This window comes from Tachypleus tridentatus, chromosome 13, assembly GCF_004210375.1.
Source record: "Tachypleus tridentatus isolate NWPU-2018 chromosome 13, ASM421037v1, whole genome shotgun sequence".
Lineage (NCBI taxonomy): Eukaryota > Metazoa > Arthropoda > Merostomata > Xiphosura > Limulidae > Tachypleus > Tachypleus tridentatus.
The window spans coordinates 155033022-155054889 of record NC_134837.1 but is presented as its reverse complement, the minus strand read 5'-3'; the positions used below and the strand labels follow the sequence as shown (position 1 = coordinate 155054889).

The 21868-nt window shown below is 30.8% G+C and overlaps 2 protein-coding genes across 7 annotated transcripts in view; one reads left to right on the top strand and one right to left on the bottom strand.

Annotated features, from left to right (window-relative positions):
* The window catches only part of LOC143237163 (uncharacterized), a 40177-nt gene extending 34691 nt beyond the window's left edge, over positions 1-5486 (top strand). For all 4 annotated transcript variants that reach the window (XM_076476114.1, XM_076476115.1, XM_076476116.1 and 1 more), the window contains 5 exons: positions 493-673; positions 1732-1763; positions 2231-2305; positions 3994-4176; positions 4835-5486. In XM_076476114.1, the coding sequence (XP_076332229.1) occupies positions 493-673; positions 1732-1763; positions 2231-2305; positions 3994-4176; positions 4835-5016 (653 nt within the window). In that variant the 3' untranslated portion in view covers positions 5017-5486. The remainder of the gene's footprint in view (positions 1-492; positions 674-1731; positions 1764-2230; positions 2306-3993; positions 4177-4834) is intronic.
* Positions 5487-5700: 214 nt separating this feature from the next.
* LOC143237165 (chordin-like protein 1) overlaps positions 5701-21868 on the bottom strand; it is a 59808-nt gene continuing 43640 nt past the window's right edge. For 2 of the 3 annotated variants that reach the window (XM_076476117.1, XM_076476118.1), the window contains exons 7-12: positions 20918-21019; positions 19731-19828; positions 18293-18395; positions 17735-17947; positions 8465-8563; positions 5701-7727 (exon numbers count right to left, since the gene is read on the bottom strand). In XM_076476117.1, the coding sequence (XP_076332232.1) occupies positions 7570-7727; positions 8465-8563; positions 17735-17947; positions 18293-18395; positions 19731-19828; positions 20918-21019 (773 nt within the window). In that variant the 3' untranslated portion in view covers positions 5701-7569. Of the gene's footprint in view, positions 7728-8464; positions 8564-16080; positions 16207-17734; positions 17948-18292; positions 18396-19730; positions 19829-20917; positions 21020-21868 lie in introns of those variants that run through there. The other variant, XM_076476119.1, reaches the window with a different exon arrangement.

Here is a 21868-nt window from a genome sequence, read left to right as displayed (position 1 = left end):
AAATTTCACTAAAATTTCATAAGCTCGCAAGCTGTAGTCTGTTAAAGATTACATTCAGCAGTCAAGTGGTATTTATGTTTGCTGTACAGGAAAGGTCTTCTGTGAGTTATTGCATTTTTCATAATGAGTTGTATGTTTCCTGGTTTATTAAGAATTAAGAGTGAACATGCATCATACAATGACTATTACATTTTGTGTAGTGACCAGTAAAATAATCAATAATTAGTCACTATGACTATCAGTGTTTTTTTTTCAAGTGAATTTAGACTTAGGTTTTAGTTTTATCATTTAATTAGTACATTTCCAAAACTTAGTAATAAATGTTATAATAGTAATAAGTGTAACATTAAACCAGAAGATAGTATTAAATTAATCCTGCAACAAAAGAACAGAAAAGTTATAAGTTACTTCAGTATGTTTAAGTTCAACATGAACACCAGAAGCATCATGTGTGAGTGTATATATGAATGTTTTTTGGTTTTTCTTAATTAGCCAAAAATTCCAGTCATGGATATTTCCATTCCCAAGACAAATTGGAAACTTCATCTGATTCAGTGGTTCCTGTAGAAGAGGTAAACATAGGAAAAGAATATGAAATGTCCACTGTTAACAAAGCAAGCAAGAACAAATGTATGATAAATAAACAGAAGGAACCACCAAAGTCTAACATTAGGTTTGAAACTTGTTTACTTCATACATTTTAGATTTTAAGGATTTTGTGGCTGTACAAGTATTGAAGCCCACTACTAGAGAACGTTTTCTTTGAGTATGTGATGTCAAAGTTTACTGTTCAGAAGAATTATTTTATTCAATATGTAATATCAAGTTTGTTTGCATAGAAGAATTTTTTTCTTAAGTATGTAATGTCTGTTTACACAGTCATTATGCTTAAGTGTATTCCTACAAATATTTCTGAAATGTTGTGATTAATAAATTTTATGAATGCTTTTTAACACTTTTTCTCTTTTAGTAAGTGGGCCTGGCATGGTTAGGGCTTTGACTTGCAATCTGAGGGTTGCAGATTCAAATCTTGTCCCATCAATGCCCCATGGGAGCATTATAATGTTTGGGCAATCTCATTATTTGATAGTAGAAGAGTGGTTCAAGAGTTCACAATGGGTGGTGGTAACTAGCTTCCTTCCCTCTCTGGTCTGCCACTTCTAAATTAGTGATGGCTAATGCAGTTAGCTCTCCTGTAGCTCTGCACAAAATTCCAAACAAACCAAACCAAACTTATAATAAATGAAGTTAACTTTTATTCTAAGTTATTCCAAGAAACTGTTCAAAATAGACTTAATATATAAATTTTGTGAAAAATATTTTCAAATATTTGGTGTAAATGTATTTTATGGAGTTATTACATCATTATACATATGTTATAGTGGGATCTCTTTCGCTTTAAAATAACATAAGCCTGTAGAGTACATGTAATTTCTTGCTTTCATACTATTATAGATTTTTTTCATAAAAAAATATCAGTTTGCTAAAATTTTGTGGTTTTTAACTTTGTTCTCTATTAAAGTAAGCAGCTAACTTACAGACAGATTTAGTGTTTAATTGAGAGTAAATCTTCTTGTATCATTGTTTTCATAATTTACTTTTATTATTAATAAAACTTTCTATTTGAACTTTATGTTAAACATGCAACGAAAGCTTATTATCAGTATAAGTGAAATATTATTTCTTGTTAAGAGTTTCACTGTTAATGCTTTTATTAACTTCTATTTACAGAAACAAGACTAGCCAAGCTTCAGATGAATCAGGTAATGGGAATACTTTAAATTCATTGCTTGTAAAGAAATTGTAATATATGTTGTTTTAACCAACTGTTAAGAAACTACACTGTAGGAAAAGATTGCAAGATGTGGATTAGAAAACACATCTGTAATTGAAAAAATTCTTTTTTATTTGCCAAATTCCTGGCAGCTGCCCTTCTTCAGGCTTAGCTGTTAAAATTGGAAACTAGTGAGTTATGTATTTTCTGGAATGTGTTTATAAAGTTCTTTTATTCATAATGAATTTCTGTCTTTTGAATTTCATGTTTGTTTTTACCAAAAGAAACTTGAAAAAGCAATCTCAAAGCATTTTAAGGAATAAACTAAAACTTTAGTCACTCAGAACTTTAGTATTTTTATTTATAAATTTGAATTCTGATAATTTTTGGTAGGTGCTTTCTTCTAAAAGACAAAAATGTTTAACATTTATTACACAATTTCTTTTTTTCCCACAGATGAAGAACTTCAACCAAAAGTGAAGAAACGTAGACGAATTGTACAAATGTTAAACTCAGACAGTGAATCCAGTGGTATGTTGTTTACTGCAGTGAACTTTTGTGATGTTTAACTATATCATGATTCTCTAGCACATTTAAGCCATGAAGTACCTATCTGCATATAGTTTCAAAATTTAAGTAAAAAAAATATTAGTTTTGATGCCTCAACAGTTTTAAGCTCAGTAATATTTTACAATTGATATATTGTTATGCTATAATGTTTACTTCATGCAATTTACAAAGAAAAATTAAAAAACATCCCATAGAATAGGTTTATATTTATTAAGAAATTATCATCCTTTGAAAATATGGTGATTCAAGTCTTGTTTCTCGTATGATTTTCCGTCTCTGTTGATTTTATTACAGTCCCTCTTCTTGGTTACCCTTTCATGTGGTCTGGGCAGTTTTAATGAAGCTCTGCTTTGAAAGTAGCAGGCACTGGTTAAATATGATTGGAGAGAGTGCATGTTGTAAATTATTTGTATTAATGTAAAGTAGTTAAAGAAGTAGTTTAAGATGTAATTTGTGATTTATTGAAACATTAATTACTCAGGGCTCATGTGAGGGTAAAATTAAGGAATATACTGAGTAGCTTAGAACAAACAAACTAGACAGGAATTTTATATAGTTTCTTTGGACATATTTAGATGACTCAAATTTGTATTTATTGAACATTAACGTTAAGTTTATTCTGTTTAAACAACACATAAAATTACTTATTATTAATTGAAAAGAAAATGATTTATTAGGTGTTAATTGATCTCAGCCAAGAATATTGTTAGCAAGAATAGAATTCATTAACCTTATTAAGGTAATAGTGATGCCCTATTGCAGGTGAGGCTTTAGGTCACCAATAGATCTTTGCCAGTTTTTGCTGTGTTTTTGTGATTTATAATTGGAAGTGGTGACTCCTACCAGCAAAATAAATTATCAAAAAAAATTTCTTAATAGGTACCAATCAAGTTGAAACTGACTAGATATATAAAATGAAACACTCTGATCAACACTAATAAAAAATTGAAATTAATACAGTTATTAAAGTTTTTTGGTGAACAGTATCTCACAATAAAGTTTTAGAAATTTTATAACCTAAAAAGTTTATAGAAGTACTTAATCATATTGTATGAATTTTTTAAAAACCAAAACCATATGTTATTTAGTAAGTGGCATCTTGCTGGTCCTGATATCTAATCATAATACATGTGGAGATATTGTTTCATTGTATTTTTTGTTAACTAGAATGGTTATAACCATATTGCAAATGTTTAGTAAATATTTGAAAAACAAAATCAAGAGTTGATGATAAAAGACGGAAGTAACATTAAATGTGAAAATGAATAATTTTAATGGTTGGTTCAATTCTCATTGATGTTGTAATAGCAGTGTTTGGTTTATGATGTTATCTTTAGCTTGCTTAAATTATTTTCTTCATATATACATTGTAAGAACAAGTATTTAGATGTGTTAAAGTATTTGTTGGTGTATGACAAAAAGCTTGAAGAATTTTCAAATGTATAAAGTCTGATCTCGAGTTTTGAAGTTTCCATGTTTTTGTTATAGATTCCTGAAATTACTGGTTTAAAATTATTAGTTGACTAGTCATTCCTCGAAATTTATAATTATTAGACCATACTTGCCTTACAGAGCAGCCTATAAGTTCTCAGAATACAAAAGTGTAGACTAATATAACAAAAAGCTTTTCTATAATTACTGAAATCAAGAGAGTGAACTGGAGGAGATTATCCCACCAACTCCTTTTGAAAGTAAAGATGATGTGGGAAACAAAGAGAAGGACAGTGTATCTAGTGATTCAGAAGAGCCAATTCCTCCAACACCTACAGATAACAAGAAAAAACACATCAGAGTTGTTACCAGAACATTTGTTGGTGATGATGGTTTTATGGGTAAAATTTCTTTTTGTTTATCTTAAACATTAACTGATTTCTGTTGTAGAAACACATTTTCTACTGAAAAATATGAATGAAATGAAAGTGGTACAATTTGATAAAATTTTTAATTTCACCATTATTAGTTTTATTTTACACTTTTGTGTATTTAGTTTTTATTAACGTGATCCATAATATGCGATTGATTTAGTATTGATTTAATTGTTTTAATATAAAACAAAAGTTATCAAATTGGCCATCATCCTGTACTGTGATAGCAAAAATTTTTCTTATTAATGCAAAGAAATCCATTGTTTGAGACTTTTCTGTAATAGTATAATGTTTTTAAAATGTACTTTATTCAACGTTAATATTCTATATTCATGTAGGTAACATTAATACCGATTTACTCTTTGATGTTAAACTGTTTGAAGTAAGGATGTTGGTCTTTTGTTTTCACCATGAGAGTTTAGAGCTAGAATTTTCCAACAGTTAATTCACTGAGGTGATATGTCCAATAAATAAGTCTATGATTTCATTTTTTGTCCACATCTACTATCAAAAAGTTCAATAATAGGGCCCAACCTGAGAGAGAGAGAGAAAACATTATAGTCTGTTATAGTGTTTTGTTTTTATTTTATTTCAGCTAATCATATAATTATTTTCTTTTTTGTAGTGACAAAAAAAGATAAAGAATACGTTAGTGATGTAGAGGACGAAGAAGAGAAACCTTTGTCTTCAAAAACAAATCCAGAACAAAATCCTGTCAAAAAAACAAGTGATCATATCTCAAAAAACTTATCATCATCGGGGCCAAAGAAACAAATTTCATTAATGAATTTCTTTGGAACAAAATAGGTATAGGGAAAAATATTAACTCAAGCTTCTCTATCTTTTTTTTTTTTCCAACTCACCTCACTGCTGTTACATTTTTTATCACGAGATTTATATGAAAATAAAATAGATTTAAACTTAATGTTTGCATGAAAGTAAGAGCATAGTTCTGTTGTAAAATTACCTGTCTTTTTTTTTTTTTAATTGAAAGTGTGCACAGTGTGTGTGTGTTAAACAATAAATATATGATTGTTGAAGGTCTGCAATTCCATCATAGACAAGAAACAGGATGTTTAAAAATAATAATGATGAAGTACTGATTTGTATAATTTTTCTGTTTTTTACATCTAATTTATGGTATTCAGTATGGAATTTGAATGTGTTCAGTTGCCTGTTTTATGTACATATATATGTACATGGAGATAGTATGAAAAAAACTGTGCTCTTTTTTGTATAAAATTGATTTAATAAAATGTAATTTTGGATACGTTTCAGTTGGATTTTTGTGTGCTAATTTGAATTATATTTATTTACTGATTTTGTTTTCAAAATAAGTTACTAAACAATAGAAGACGTTTTGAGTGTAATTGCATATGTTGTAATAACTCAAAGGTGTTTCTTTAAAAAACATAAAGTTCCCAGCAAAGTAAGTAAAATTTATTTAATTAAATAATAAAGGCGACACCTTTGTTAAATAATTTTCTGGTCGATAATAAAAACTGACTCTACATTCTCTTCTAGATACTTTTTTTTTTTTACATAACCTTACTACATATTCTTTAGCAACCGAGTTGCTGAGGTGATTATTCTAGGTGGAGACCATGAGGAAATTAAGGCGTCGTGTCAACATATATATTTTTTAGGCTAAACACTTACGTTAAGACTACATTCAACTTTATACATTTTGTGGTAAATTAATTTGCCGATAAACCACCATGTAAAAGAGTGATAATGTAGTGCTAATATGTAGTTTTATATCGATTTGTATTCGTTGACATAATATTAACACCATTATATATGTACGGTGGAAAAAAGTACAGTTGAAACAGCATAAAAACCTAAATTCAAAGTAATTGGAAACTAAAATTTATACAGTAAAATAAAGAGAATATATTTGTTTCACTTGAATGAAAAAGAATTAAAGTTTTGTAATTGTGTTTAAGAATTATTTAAGTGTGAAATTTTATTTTAACTGTAAAACCTATGAAACATTAAACAGGAACGATTATGAATTATATAAAACAAGTAACATGAACTTTGGCAAGGTAAATATTTAGTAGAAATCGTATACACAAGGCGGCGCTTTTTCAAAGTTTTGATGTTTCGTTTTTGGAAGTGAATATTTGGCGTCTCCAAAACCAAATTTTAATAAATAAGAATCTTTAAGTGGATAATTATGGAGCCAAGCAAACGACATTAGTGCTGCATAAATTATTTTATAATTAGTAAATAAACATAAGTGTCTGGTTAAACTATGGCTATAGTGAGAATGTTTTTACAATACTCATTTAAACGTAATTTGACGTTATTGTGATTTGTGTATAACGACTTAAACGTTACGTTTTGACAGCGTAAAAAACAATTGTACGCTATAACTGCAGTGCGTCGGTTCTACAAATTATCCTTAAAAATTTTATTTTCTTTAATCTGTGATTTTGGAATTAACTTTCAAGATGACAATAAAAACGAAACACTACAAAAATTTCTTACAGTTCCACTTGATAACAATTACTATAATCTATAACATTTGTGAAAAATGTATTGTAAGAATAACATCTAGTGCTTTGTTCAAATGTATACGAATATTCACCATCACATTAATAACATTTAAAATAAACGGCTCACACCAAATTTCTATTAACAGCTATACTACATTACGTTGACATTGTTATTATGTTTGTTTGCTTATGATTTGGCCCCTCGTGCAGTTAACTGAATAAAACGAACAGTTTATGTTTTTGTACTCGCGCCTTAAAGAGGCATTATATTGGGAAGCTGATGCCAATGCCACATTGAAATGGTCTAGGAAATAAATATTTCCTGGGTAGTAAAAGCAATCAAATTATTTTTAAGATACTGTAATATCAAAATTTCTACTTTAGTTGTGGCTGCAAATGACATTTTAATAATCTAATACAAATTATAAAGGTATCAATTTTGATATAAATACTATATTATAGTATTTTTATTCCAAAAATCGACATTTACTGGTATAATGTTTTTATATAGAATTCTGTAAAAAATACAGTCGCAGCTACGAGATATGGGCGACTTACTGGAGCTTCAGAGAGTTTTTTGTTATGATTAACTTAAACCGACTCATTTTAGGATTCAGCTTTCACTTCTCCAACAGGTACGAATGATGAACAGTGACTACCAACACGTGGTTCTTTTACGAAGAGGAGCGCCCAGGGGATGATGATGATAATTAAAATTTCAGTAAACTAACAACCTGCCTTTGCTAAGATTATGCTCACCCTCCCCTTAATACCTTGGCAAATCCTCTGTAAAAAGAATCACTTACAACTACTGCTAACACTTCATTTAAACGTTAACAGTAATGATGTACGGTGAAATCTACTTTCCAAATGCTTTTTCCCTTTTAGAGCAGTGAGATCTTCGTGAAATTTCTTTGAGACGGAGAACTGTTTCTAAACTGGAGATCTTTCTGTGACAGCTGCTGACGCAATGGTCTGACAGACTCTTTGATCTTTTAATGAATCTGTCCATCAATTCTGAAGAGGGGAAAAAAAACAACACAAGAAACCTATTCAGCAAATGAAAAGTTATTTTTAAGCAATTACCATTTCTCAAACAAGTTTCTATTGCAGTTATTTTCAACTGAAAATTATAGAATATCGTTAAAATTGATTTCTTTTACATAAAATCTTATTTGAAACTGAAAAGTAATGTTCATAAACCTGAAAACAATAACTTTAAGAGGACTTGATTCAAAAGAATGATACATTAGTAAGAAGTATGATAAGTCCATTGACATTTTCTTCCTTGCATCAGAAGCTATTTGTATTTAAAATGTCAGTTCACAAGCTTTGATTAAATTTATTAATAAAAAATTCGTCGACGTATGATTTTCTTTCGTACTTATAAAGGTATTTATGATTAAAGAAATTAAACTAGGATTGTAGTTTTGGACACATTTTCTTAATTAACGTAGAAGGTAAATGATAATATCATGAAGTGTACAATTACCGCAATTCTGGTACGTTTTCACATGGTGCACACATATATATATGTCGAGTCTGAAATTTATTAAAATTTATTATATACTGTACTTAAAGACGTTTACTTTACTGAAGAGTAAGAAGCAATAACGACAAAAAACACAATCATAAAGTTTACTATAAAAAGTAACTTTTCATTCAGGGAATTACTTGGTGAAGTTCACAAGGAAATATTTCCTTCACAAACGACATCAGTAACAGTGTTCCTTTGGCGTTCTAAATATACTTACTTGTCTTGGTAGCTCCAAGCAAAGTGAATCTAAATGTAGTTCTCAAGACGCCAAACTCTTTTGCTGAAAGGTGCTGTTTAGAAAAATCTGCCATTTTCTCTGTAATTTTGTAAAGAAAAATAAATATTATAGTTCTGGCAGTCTCAGTTCTAGGTATCTTAAAAGATAGGCGTGGACTAATTTATTACTCTCTTATTGTTGTTACATATTTTGTTGAAATGATTTGTATCTTGGTTTGGGTTAGAAACAAAATGTCTGTATTTCACAACTGGCTGACAAAATGATACGTGTGCGTGTGTTTATGTGAATACACTGGGAAATAATTTATTTCACATTTATCTTCAATTTAAACATGGTCAACATTACCTCGGTGAAGCACGTAAAACAAAAAAATAACAAATATAAGAATGAGCAAGAAAAATGACCAGTTGATGATCTGAATCACATGTGATACTTTATGGTTTCAAATCTATAATTTTCATCACAAACACCTCTAGTGTGACGTTAATAACTCAATTACATTTCTCTTATTCTTAGTGATATATTTCCATTTTTAAAAGGCAATTTTCTGCAGTTTTTTCCATTTTATTTTCATAAAAACATTTCAGGGGTTTATCTGGAGGTAGAAGCAAAATTGCATCACCCCAATTGTAAGGATTATCTCCCGATTCTCCAAATTTACATATAATCCCATCGATTTCTATGCTATTTCGTGTACTTTCAGTTTGTTTTGTTTATGTTTATACAGAAATTATCAGTATGTTCATTGTTACCCTTCTTTTTCTCTTGTTTTCGTTTTCCACATGATTTCATAATCCTTAACTTACACGTTTGTGCCTTAATTTTCTGGTAGACGACATGAGCAAGAGTGTGAACAAAGATGTGAAAATAAATATTTAATGAGATAATTACAGAATGAACATGATAGTTTATATATAATTAATTATAAGAGGGATCGCAAATCACTCTATAGAATGAAAAAGAAATACCAGAGTGATTAAACTACAGAGGGAAGTATTCTTTCAAATATCGCTACTAATTATCAGTATTGTTACTGCTGAATATATTTCTAGTGGGGTGAATATGGTTTGTTTCAGAATATAGGATTGCCTTTGTTAGTAGTTCTTATTTTGAAAGGGATAGCTTCCTACATATACATATAGTTTAAGCATGCAATAAAATTTAATAATCATGAAATAATACATGAACTTTTACTGAATTACTGGAAAAATATGCTAAAATGTGTGGACATGTAATAGTACACGTAACTGTGTGTACTTCAATTTCTTCATTTGTAGTTCAGAAACACAATATGCAATTTTGTGCAAGAACGACTAGGTTTTTACCTCCTTAAATGATAAATACCAGCGAAAATGCAAGTGTTGTGTCTTTAGTCCAGACAGGGGCGATAGCTTTGAATCATACTTCTTCCAGACTTCAGACTAAAATGTCTACAACCACTCTAAATGAGTTTTCGTGATCGCTGCTACGTTTCTTTTATTAAATATTTTATTGTCAATAAATTAATCGACATCATTCAAAAGTATATCTTACTTGGTGTGTTGAGACATTAAATTTAGAAAGTGAAACACACATCTTCTCATTATATACAAAGGGAAAAAAATATTTAATAGTGCTCTGTGTTATGAAAAATCAAACCACACTTCAAAACTTCTAAAACACTTTTCTCCTAACTTCACAAGGTGGGAACAGAGTTTCACAGACCTACAATACTGTAACGCCAAATTTAAAATTGTTTTTTAAAAGCGCCTGAATCTTATTTCTTCTCATCACTGAAAATTAGGATTGTGTCTTATAATGCTGTTGGCCATTCAGGACCAGAACTCCTGAACATGTGACTGACATTAAACAAAACAAACTCCGTCATTGTAAACTCAAGTTCATTATTCAATAACATGATATCAGTGGTATCTCTGTAATGAGGCTCGAGTATGTACATTCAAACATTATCAAAAGTAAAAACCTTGAAAATCAACTAATTCATAAATTAGGTCTTCATCCAAGCAGCTTAAATGAACGCTTCTCATTCCTATAATTTTAATATAAACATACTTCACTTTCTTTTACACGTTTAAAGTTACCATTTATTTACTTTTCATTCTCATTTATTTTATATTAAGTTAAATTTTTCCTACAAGTTACTGTTTAAACGCCGAAAGTTGGCAAAGCATTAGAAACATGTAGGCCTCAAATTTATGCCGATAGATGGATCTAAAGTTTTAACTGTAAGGGCCTTTGATTTTAAATCAGCATCTGCAGTTAACATGATTTTTATTAGAAATTTTATGCCTAATATGTTTCTCATTCATTAAATCAAAAAACATTTGCTCATTATTCTAAATTAAACAAAGCGTTACGCAATACTGTGAAACTAAAATATTATTACATGTGCTTACTATAGTACACAGTTTACATTTTAACCCTCATGCTGTTATATTCATAACCTTCGAAATCCCACTATTAGTTCTGAGGAAAGACGGTCGCTCCAAACGTTAACTATAGATAAAGAATACCTATTATTTGCAATACTTAAACAGTGCTTTTTTTTGTCGATTTTCACTGCTGAAGTGGGTTCTCTCAACATTTTAACTGTAATATCTTTTAATAACTACCAGTACTTAAAATAATGTGTAAATGTAAAGGTAGAAAAACTGTACAACCATTGGTCTCATTACTAAAACAGTGTTTCCTTTTATATAACAACTTGGGCTTGTGTCTCCTCAGAAACTACCTGCATTACAATTGCTTGTAATAAAACAGTCTTTATGGAAAAATAAATTTATTTTAACACAGCGGTCAATATCAAACAGGTTTGGGCAAGGTAATGTTCTTCTGTATATTGCATTGAAATTTGTAATTTGTTCCACCAGTGATATTCACTTATTATAAGCCACAACGAAACAATAATGTTGTTACTAAGATAATGTCCCCCATCCCCTGTCGGCACAGTGACATGTCTGGATGCTTATAATGCTGAAATCCATAGTGTAGTTTTATGTTAATAACACAAATACACACGCATATGATAATATAACCGTAAATAGAATATTGCCCTGAAAATGAAAACCATGTACAAAATAATACAGCTGTTTGTTCTATTTATTATGTGAATTCATTGACTTCGGGAATTTTCTTTCTTTTTTCTTCATAGCGTTAACGAATTTTTTCTTTCTTATCCTGTATCTACACGCAGCATTAATGCATAACGAGCGATTTGAAATTTTAACTCGAAGGTAATTGTCACTTGTGAACCAACATAGGATTTCGCTTGTTTTGAGTTTCACGAAAAGCTACTCGAGGGCTACTGGCACTGACCATCTCTAATTTAGCAGTGTAAGACTAGAGGGAAGGCAACTAGTCATCACCACCCACTGCCAACTCTTGAGCTACTCCTTTACCAACAAATAATGAGATTGACCGACCCATTACAACGCTCCCACGGCTGAAAGGGAGAGCATATTTAGTGTGACAGGGATTCAAACCCGCGATTCTCGGATTGCGAGTCGAGTGTCTTAACTCGACTGGGCCCCATCCTTACTTTTACAGACGCCCTTGCAAATATATATATATAAAAAAGGTATGCTCTTTTTTTTTGTGAACTGGAAAACACACACACAATTATATATAGTAACTATATTAATTCTTAAAATTAAACACCCCTGTTTGTCTTGCATAAAGATTATATTTACTGGTATCGAATTCATAGGTGAGAAAATAGATTAAAAGTAGAAAAACAGTTTTTGCCATATTGTCATTACCCATGTATGTCCTCGATCAAGGAGATAACCGTATATGCGTAAAGAAATAAAGTAACAATAGAAGTATTATTTGGTTTGTCTTGAATTTCGCGCAAAGCTACACTGGGGGTGTCTACACTAGGCGTCCATAACTTAGCAGTGAAAGAGTAGAGGAAATGTAGCTAGTCATCATTATCCACCGCCAACTCATAGGGTAGTTTTTTATCTATGAATAGCGGGGTTGGCAGTCACATTATAACGCTCTCCACTGCTAAAAGTACGGGCACGTTTTGTGTGAAAAATTATTATAATTTATTTTCACGACCCATTCTCCAGTTTCCTGCGTTGAACTTCTTATCTTTTAAATAAATAAACAAAAAAGCGGATCAGATGTTAAGAAAAAATTGAAGCCTCTTTTTTTCTAATTGTAGTATAATCTGGATGAGTATAAAACCTTTAAACTAAACGCCATTATAAAGAAATATATTTATGTTATAACGTTATTTTAAAGTTATTATTTAATAACAATGAGAAACATGTAGTTTAAGACTAAAGTAAGTCTTTAATGCCATTATCTCCGAAGTTCTAGAAATTTCTACACTATTAAATATTGTTCTCTTTTTCTATATAAGCTGTTTCAATGGACTAGGCGAAATAAAATGTACAAATATTTTGTGCATGAGAACGAAAATATTTTGGCGTTTATTCCAATATCACACATATGTTAAACTGAATCTACAAGGATCAGTTGATCAGTTTTAAAGATTGATTGTTTGAAGTTAAGCACAAAGCTACACAAGGATCATCTGTACTCTGCCCACTACGAGTTTCGGAACCCGGTTTTTAGCATTGTAAGTCAAGAGACATACTGCTGTGCCACAGGAGGGCCGTTGCAAGGAAATGAAATTTTATGAAAAATAATTGCTCTTAAAAATGTAATTTGATAATCTTTTTTGATATAGGTTTTTTTAACTTAAAGGTTGAATAAAATTGTATATTTTAAAGTTCTAATGTTTAAGATATTCATTTTAAAGTGATACACTTAATATTTTTAAGGGTATTTCGTAAAATTTTGTAAACATAACTAAATCTAATCTATTTTAATAATTGAAACTCAGTTTTAATTGTTATAATAATTGCACATGTTACAAAGAAAGTTATAAAACCTGTTTTCAGTGATTCTTTAAATAAAACCTGCTCTCAGTGACTGAGTGAACAGAGCAAAGTATATTGTGTAGCTTTCGACTTAATAACAAACAAGTACGATCAGTGAACTTGTTTTCAAATGAAAAATTGAGGACTGAAAATTTGTTTTCTCTCTGCATTCTTCTTATAGGAAAGCCATATCGGGCTATCTATTACGTCCAGGGAGGACAATCGAATACCTGTTTTATCATTGTAAATTCTTACACTTACTTCTGTTCTAACGGGGGATATTGGTTTTAGTTAAGCACAAAGCTACACAAGAGGCTATCTGTGCTCTGCCCACCATGGGTATCAAAACCCGCTTCCTAACGTTGTAAGTCCACAGACATACTGCTGTGCCAAGGGCTGGTTTTCTGTGTACATACATATACATATTTGCTGATTACACACATCAAAATGCTCGTTTCTCTTTCTAGCTATAGGTTTTATCTAAAGAAAATTACTTTGTTTCAAAGAAACATTAGTTTACAATTGAATTACGATGTAAATAAATATGTTACTAAAACCCTACACTAATAAATAAATATGTTACTGAAACCCTACACTAATAAATAAATATGTTACTGAAACCCTACACTAATAAATAAATATGTTACTAAAACCCTACACTAATAAATAAAATTTGATGATTCGGTGAGTGAAAAGTACAGACATTGATTTATTTTTGTTCTTGTAATGAAGACGAAAATAAACAAATTGCAAGCTATCTTCCTAGTAATTACCATTTTAAACTGAGTAGCTATAGACTATACATCTAGCCTTGTTTTTCTGGTTTATGTTCAGAATGACGAAACCAAATGAAGGCTGAGTAGAATATCCCTCATTCTTTTCCTGTTTTCTTTACTGTTGTTGCACATGGTGATAGTTAGTTGTTAAAAATAGCGTTGTTTTACAAATTCAGGACCATTTTGCACCCTCCCATACTTTCCACTGAAATCGGATGGGATGTGGACATAACTGCAGACTTCCATGTACCATCGTTCCCATAACATTTCCTCCCTGTTTAAGGTCAACTTGCTTATTTAGATTTTTCTTGCACATAAAATAGATTGGTAGTTCAAAGTAGTGTCTTTTTTTACTGTTACTGAATGGCAGACTGAATTATTTCTTATTACTACTCACGTGTACGTTTCCGTTTACAGCTCTAACAATATGAAGTACACATGTTTCAAATTACCATGTTAAGGGTTAGTGACATACTGTTCTTTGCGGAGTAAATATAATTACAGTTATATATTGGTTTGTTGTTTAAGCTAATGAAAAAATGTACCATTTCTAGCTAACATAAGTCAATGTAATGAATTATTTAATTACTTTGAGCTTTAAGTTTCAAATGTATTACGTAATAACATTTATTATTCAAAATGTAAGTAATTATTTGACGTGGCTTCAGTTTTGGAATTAATTAAATTTAGAACACGTGCCTCAAAGAACAGAAGTATGCTTTATGATGCTTATTAGTTTTCACTTTTCACGAGTGCAGAGTGATTTAAAGTAACTAGTTAGTTTTAAGTTGTGGCAGAAGTTTCGTGTCACGTTCAGATCATATTTGATTTTATGTTTAAAGGGTGATTAAATAAAAATGCAAAATATCATTCAATATGTTAAATGAACAACATAATTATATTAATTTAAAGATATCCACACCTGATTTATGCAGTGCAGTTTAGCAGTATGGGAATATTTTATATCACGTGAACAAATTTGGGGTTCTCGATGGAATAATATATCATTCTGCTGGGTACACGGGCTTCATGATTTCCAACTTATTTGGAACTGTGTCCGAATAGGATTGTAACATATCTTACGCGTTAAAAAAGCTGTTTCTTAATGTTGAAATTTCCGTTTTGAGAACAAAATAAGTGATTTTGAGCGTATGACAAGATTAGGCATACGAGTAAGGTTTTTGTTTGGCATGTATACATAATGAAATCGTTTGTCTCTTTAACTTTATATTACGTGAGCTCTCATTAGGATGAATATTTTGCTGTGGAATAGCCTGAAAACTGAAAAGTTCTTCAAAAGTTTCTATTTGTTTATTACTCGATACACTAAAACAGCTATAAATTAAAAATGTTCTAATAACACTAAAAGTTACATACTAGATAATAAAAGTTTCTTGAGTTTAATATAAAGAAATCACTAATAATGGCCATAGAGCAATTTTGGTCAAAATGATTGTTTTAAAAACTCCAAATTAATTTTGAATAATCGCTTACCGTTTAAATTTTAAAAATGTGTTCAACATTTGTATTATTTTGCAAGTGAAGCGACAAAATCGGTATTAAATACTACTTTTAAATGAATTAATCCAATAATATATTTATTTTATTTTTCATGAGTAGAGAATGACTCAAAATAGGGTTCGGCATAGCCATGTGCTCCCTCTAGTCTTAAACTGCTAAATTAGGGATGACTAGTGTAGGTAATCCTCGCGTAGCTTTGTGGGAAATTCAAAAACAAATAAACGAGTTGCAGGTATACATACCGCTTTGTTACTGAAAGAAATGAAAAGTCATATATTTTAATTGAAGATACAAGTTCCACAGAAGAAATATTTGAGTTTGTTACAACTACGTTCAAAGTTCAACAATTTCATTATCTACCTCTCATTAACAAAATAAACCAAAGTACCCTTCATGTCTCAGACATCCAAACACCTTTTGTTGGTAAAAAGAACAGCCCAAGAGTTGGCGGTAGGTGGTGATGACTAGTTGCCTTCCCTCTAGCCCTACACTGCTAAATTAGAGATGGCTAGCACAGATAATCTTCGTGTAGCTTTTCGCGAAATAAAAAAAAAAAAACATAAAATAATTTCAAATTTTATTAAACATATATAATTTTAAAATCGGATATAGTAGCCAATCTATGTCTACCCTGACAACCATTTTGCCGCGATTATTTTAATTTGACATTAGATTTAATTTAATTACTAGAACGAGTGGATTGTTGTAGTATTGTCTCAGAAATTATTTTTGTGCAACAGAGTGGAAATCATTCTATGAGATGGACATAATCGTATTAACATTTTGGTATATTGTGAACGGCAATTGCTCTTCTGGAGAAATCAAGGATTAAAACCCTGACGCGAAATAAAATTTCACACTCTCACAATACATCCACCAATTCGTAATATGAAAATAATAGAAGAAGTCTAGGTGATTTATGTGAAGGTTTAATATAAGCGCAAGAAGTGTAGAAACGATTTTCATGGGATAACAGATTTCCTGTTATCCGTTATTCACAGCTTGCATTCAATTACTACTGAACCCGTGTCTTTCTGTTGGTATCTGTTATAATTGATTATCACACTGATTGTTTTCTTCCCTATGATAATTTCTTAAATGTTTTTTTTTACAATATTTAATTTTAAGTCGTCGAATCCTGGCCATTGTTAAAGAAATTGTCTAACCAAAGCTACTCGAAGACTATCTGTGCTAGCCGTCCCTAATTTAGCAGTGTAAGACTAGAGGGAAGGCAGCTAGTCATCACCACCCACCGCCTACTCTTGGGCTACTCTTTTACCAACGAATAGTGGGATTGACCGCCACATAACGCCCCCACGGCTGAATGGGCGAGCATGTTTGGTGCGACGGGGATTCGAACCCGCGACCCTCAGATTACGAGTCACACGCCTTAACACGCTTGGCCATGCAGGGCCAATAATCGAAGCGAATTTGACGTCTCTTTTGTTGCAGAAAACCTGTTAAATCGCTCTATTTTTTCGGGCAGACAGAAGAAGTTAGTGACCACAGTTTGTCTCTGTAACGTGTGTGCCACTTTTCTATAACATATAGTGATATATTCGGTGTTCGAGGAAATAGTAAAGTGAAATGACTATTATACTCCTTTGAAAACCAATGAAATATTTGCTCCTGTTAATTGTTCTGCAGACTAAAATGGTTAGTAAGTATAGATATTTCTAAAAATATAACTTTCCTTCTTATTAGTAGACTTCACAAAAGAAGAATACATTAATAATAATTTATCCCCCTTAAAATAAGCCAAAGTAGCTTCTTTGTAATTTAACTAACAGAAAACGTGTTATCAAACAACAACAAATATTTCAATAATATAGTTAGTTATATTTAGTGTTTAAATACTATATGTTTAGTGTAGTCATTTTTATTAGTGTTTAAGAACAACAATGTGTGTTATAAATAAAATAATCAATCCGTTCTTCAATGAGTTATTTTATAACAGTGTTAAAACAAACGAAAATTAATGCTAAAGTATAATGTTTTTAGCAACTAAGAAAATGATTCAGACACAAATTAGATTAAGGAAAACCTTCACTACAACTCACCGGCTTTAACCGTCCAGGATAACAACCGGACGGTCCCATGGTCATTCTGTGTTTGAAATGCGTATTGATAGTACCCACTGAGTCGATGAGATGCTTGACTCCTGTATACTAAGGCGTCTCTTTTTTTTGGAATACATAGTTTCTCTGGAGTCTCATTGGAAAGAGGGTTTTGTTGTGGAATTTCCTTAGAACTGGTAACATCTTCAGAAACTTCTGTTAATTTGTATAAGTACAGTCAGTACAATGAAACAACTATCTTACTCACGGATTTGTGTTCTAATAAAACAGAAAGTAATGCGCTCAGTAATCATATTTACTTGTGTTAACAAAGGTGCGAATAAATTAACTGCTAACTTTTGATTTGAACTTTTGTTCTGAATAGTTTAAACACAAAATAAAAAAATTCAAAGTCTTTTGAAATATAGATTGCTTCTGAAATTACAAGTTATAATTACTATAATTTCAACGGGCTGTAAGTTAATTAGCTAAACTGACAAGAATTTTTGATGGGCACCAAAATAAAATAAACATACTGTAATTAAAATCCACCAAACTGACCTTCACTGATACACACTGGACAGCACCTCCCGGGGACTTGCTTTAATTTGTTGCATGATTTGGTTTCTTTACAGTTGAGGCGACTGCATTCAACTTTTCCTAGCTTAAAGCGACGAAATTGCAAGAAATACTTATAAATATATATACAAACAACAATTAGAACAAATTTCCAACAATCATAATGAATGAGTTACTTAAAATCATATTATGTCTGATAAAATTTACATAAAACATAATCACAACACTTAAATTGTTGTATTAGTATTATTATTTCATCGTGATTTCTTCTTAATTAGATTTCCTTAAATACACACAGACACAGATGTAAACGTTAACGAGATATTTTTTTCAGTTACATTTTTAACTTGATTTAGAAACATAACTACTAAAGATATACATGTATTGTTACATATATGACTAAAAGTCATACACAGCGCAGGTACTCATGTGGGTTATAATACATATATTTGCTATATTTTGTAATATGTATATATACACTATTTCGTGCTTGAGAGTACATAACTTACTATAATAGTCTAAAAATTAAATATTTATCTTTAATTTCACATCACTGTTTATCTTATTCATAATACCAAGCGCCTGCCAAAGTGTCTTCTCCGTATATGGTTCTTATCATGCAGTGAATCTCTTTTATTATTTCGCTACCGTTAATTTCAGCTACAATAAATCTACGATGATCGAAGCATTTGTATTACGACTGATCTGTTTTTGAACTTATAAATGCATCGAACGGTCATTTATTACGGCCCTGTTATAAAGGTTTTTAGTGTTTTTTGTGGTTCTTCTTTTTGTAATTTCGTGCAAAGTTACGTGAGGGCTATCTGTGCTAGTCATCTCTCATTTAGCAGTGTAAGACTAGAGGGAAGGCATCTAGTCATCACCACTAACTCTTCGGTTACTTTTCACCAACTAACTGACAGTCACATAATAACACTTCCATGGATATTTGCTGTATTTTGAAGATTTTTGATATGACGGGGATTCTAATCTGCGACTCTTAGGTTAAGAGTGGAGCCTATTATCAAAGGAAAGCGAACAAACTTAAATTGTATCCATAATAATGCCCAATTGTTATACAGTTGAAAATATAATGGATGGAAGACCCACTATTTCTTAAAGTTTAGCTATTTTCAAATATTCTCTTTTCACTTCTTCAGAGATTTCCAGTTAAAAAAATGTACATTTCAAAAATAATATATACATATTGTAACTCATGTAATTAAAGAGTTAAAATTACTTACTTTTATATCCATATGTTTAACTTTAAATATCATAAAACTTTTATCATGAATTTTAAAGATTAGTTTGCGCTTATCTATTTCAGTAAATAACGTATCTGCAACAAATGTGACAATTTTATGGGGAAAATCTTCTTTTATAATCCAAATACTTTACAGAAAAATATACTTGCACGAACCTGACACTTGCATATAACACATTCCATTTGTCCGAGCGGTCCAATTACAGGATGCCACGTGGCTCCTTGAGGATAAATCTGACCTCCAGATAAGCAATCTATGAAATGAAAAGAATAACTTGGATGAGAACATTACTTCTAGTTTTTTCTTATCTGTATATAATCATTACCTTATGCAAAAAGTAAGTTAACTAAACAAAGCAAACTGCATTCCTGATTATAAGGTGTATTATTAATTAAATTCTCGACGAGAAAAAGATTTTCAAGTAAACCAGTACTACTTGGAAATCCTAAAAATAATCTTTATATATTTATTATAATTTTGTTTGTTCGAGGTTAGATACAAAGCACTGAGCTATCTAGCAGACATACAGCTGTGCCACTAGGAGGCATTAATTTGAATGAAAATTGTACTTGAACTTTGTCCTTCGTTACTAATTTAAAAGTTAGTATAACATCTTTTTTACTGTTAACATGTAAAGTTGGTAAAAACGTGTAGAACATTTTCTAATAAGCATAAAAAAGCCAGATGTTTGTTTTTGGATTATCATGAAACTAGGTTTTTTTTTTAAAAAAAGGTAGCCAACGATTAATGTTGGGCCTTTAATTTTCTCTTGATTGTGATCTCGAAAAACTGAAATCTCAGTAACTAAAAGTACGAAATACAAGGTATTTCTTTTATATTCTAATTTTAAGCACATTTGAATCTCTTGTTACGTTGAGCAAGGGATGGAAATTTGACTTTATTGAATCTTATAAGATTTGGTTTTTGCTTTCTTTGTATTTTGGCGAGGTGTAGTTTAGTAGTTAATTTCTCTGCAATATTTAAAACGATCACAACTAAAAGCTAATTAGTCACTAATCAATAAAGTTTGTTTTCCATATTTCAACTGCTTGTCAGATCTAAATAAATTGAAGAAGATTAAATAAGTCTTGTAAAAATTGTTAAATAATTTTATTTGTTCGTTGTTTTTATTTTAGACCTATATAATATATATGTACTAGTCAGAGTTAAGAAATTTAGAATAGTTATCAATGAAAATTTATACTTCTGTGTGAATTAAATCTGTGGAATACTACGTGATTCTGTGAATGTAACGTGACAGATTACTGTTCGGTGACGTAACTGCTTGTGATTTCTACAGTAGTAACATGTTATAAACCAATAATAAGGAACAGACACTGACCGTTAGTAGAGTTCCGTCTTTTTGTACTTTCATCCGTTATCATAAACGTCACAAGTACGTGATCCTGACTATCTATATCTTTATTATTAACGTCCTCAGCTCCTGGTTAGAGGTGCAAGAGAAAAAATAAATTGAGCAAAACATACATATACATGTGAATTACAGTCTTTATTATATTTTCAAACTTACGTTTTGCTTTTGGATCTTTATTTATAGTACGAAAAACGTATAAAGCAGGTGATAATCGTTGACATTTTGATATTTTTATTCGGAAATTATAATGATTGGTTGGTTGGTTTTGAATTTCGCGCAAAGTTATTCGAGAGCTATCTGCGCTAGCCGTTCCTAATTCAGCAGTGTAATACTAGAAGGAAAGGCAATTAGTCATCACGATCCACTGCCAACTCTTGGGCTACTCTTTTACCAACGAATAGTGAGATTAACCGTCACTTTATAAAGCTTACACGTCTGAAAGGGCGAGCATGTTTGGTGTGACAGGGATTCGAATCAGCGTCCCTCAGATTACGAGTCGAGCGCCTTAACCACCTGGCCATGCCGGAAAATAATGATAATGATCTGCGATCTCACTAACAAACGAAAATATGGTGAATGTGTTGTGAGATTGCAAATTATATATTTTTTAATGATTATAGTTGTGTTCATTTATTATTTCATTTTATTATTTAGTTTACCCATGACTGTTTAGTTGCTTTAGTACACAAACTCACCTTTATAGTTTATTATTTGCATTGAGAGTGAATATACACGTGTGATGAAACTGATACCAGCTTACCTATCAGTGATATACAAATACAATTCATATAGCCAATTATTACGCAAATTTATGATCACATGAAGTGTATTCTCGTGATCTACTCGGTAAATAAATACCCCGCAAAAAGCTCTAAGAGAGTCACGAGATAGTAAACAATGCATTCAGTGAATATCCCT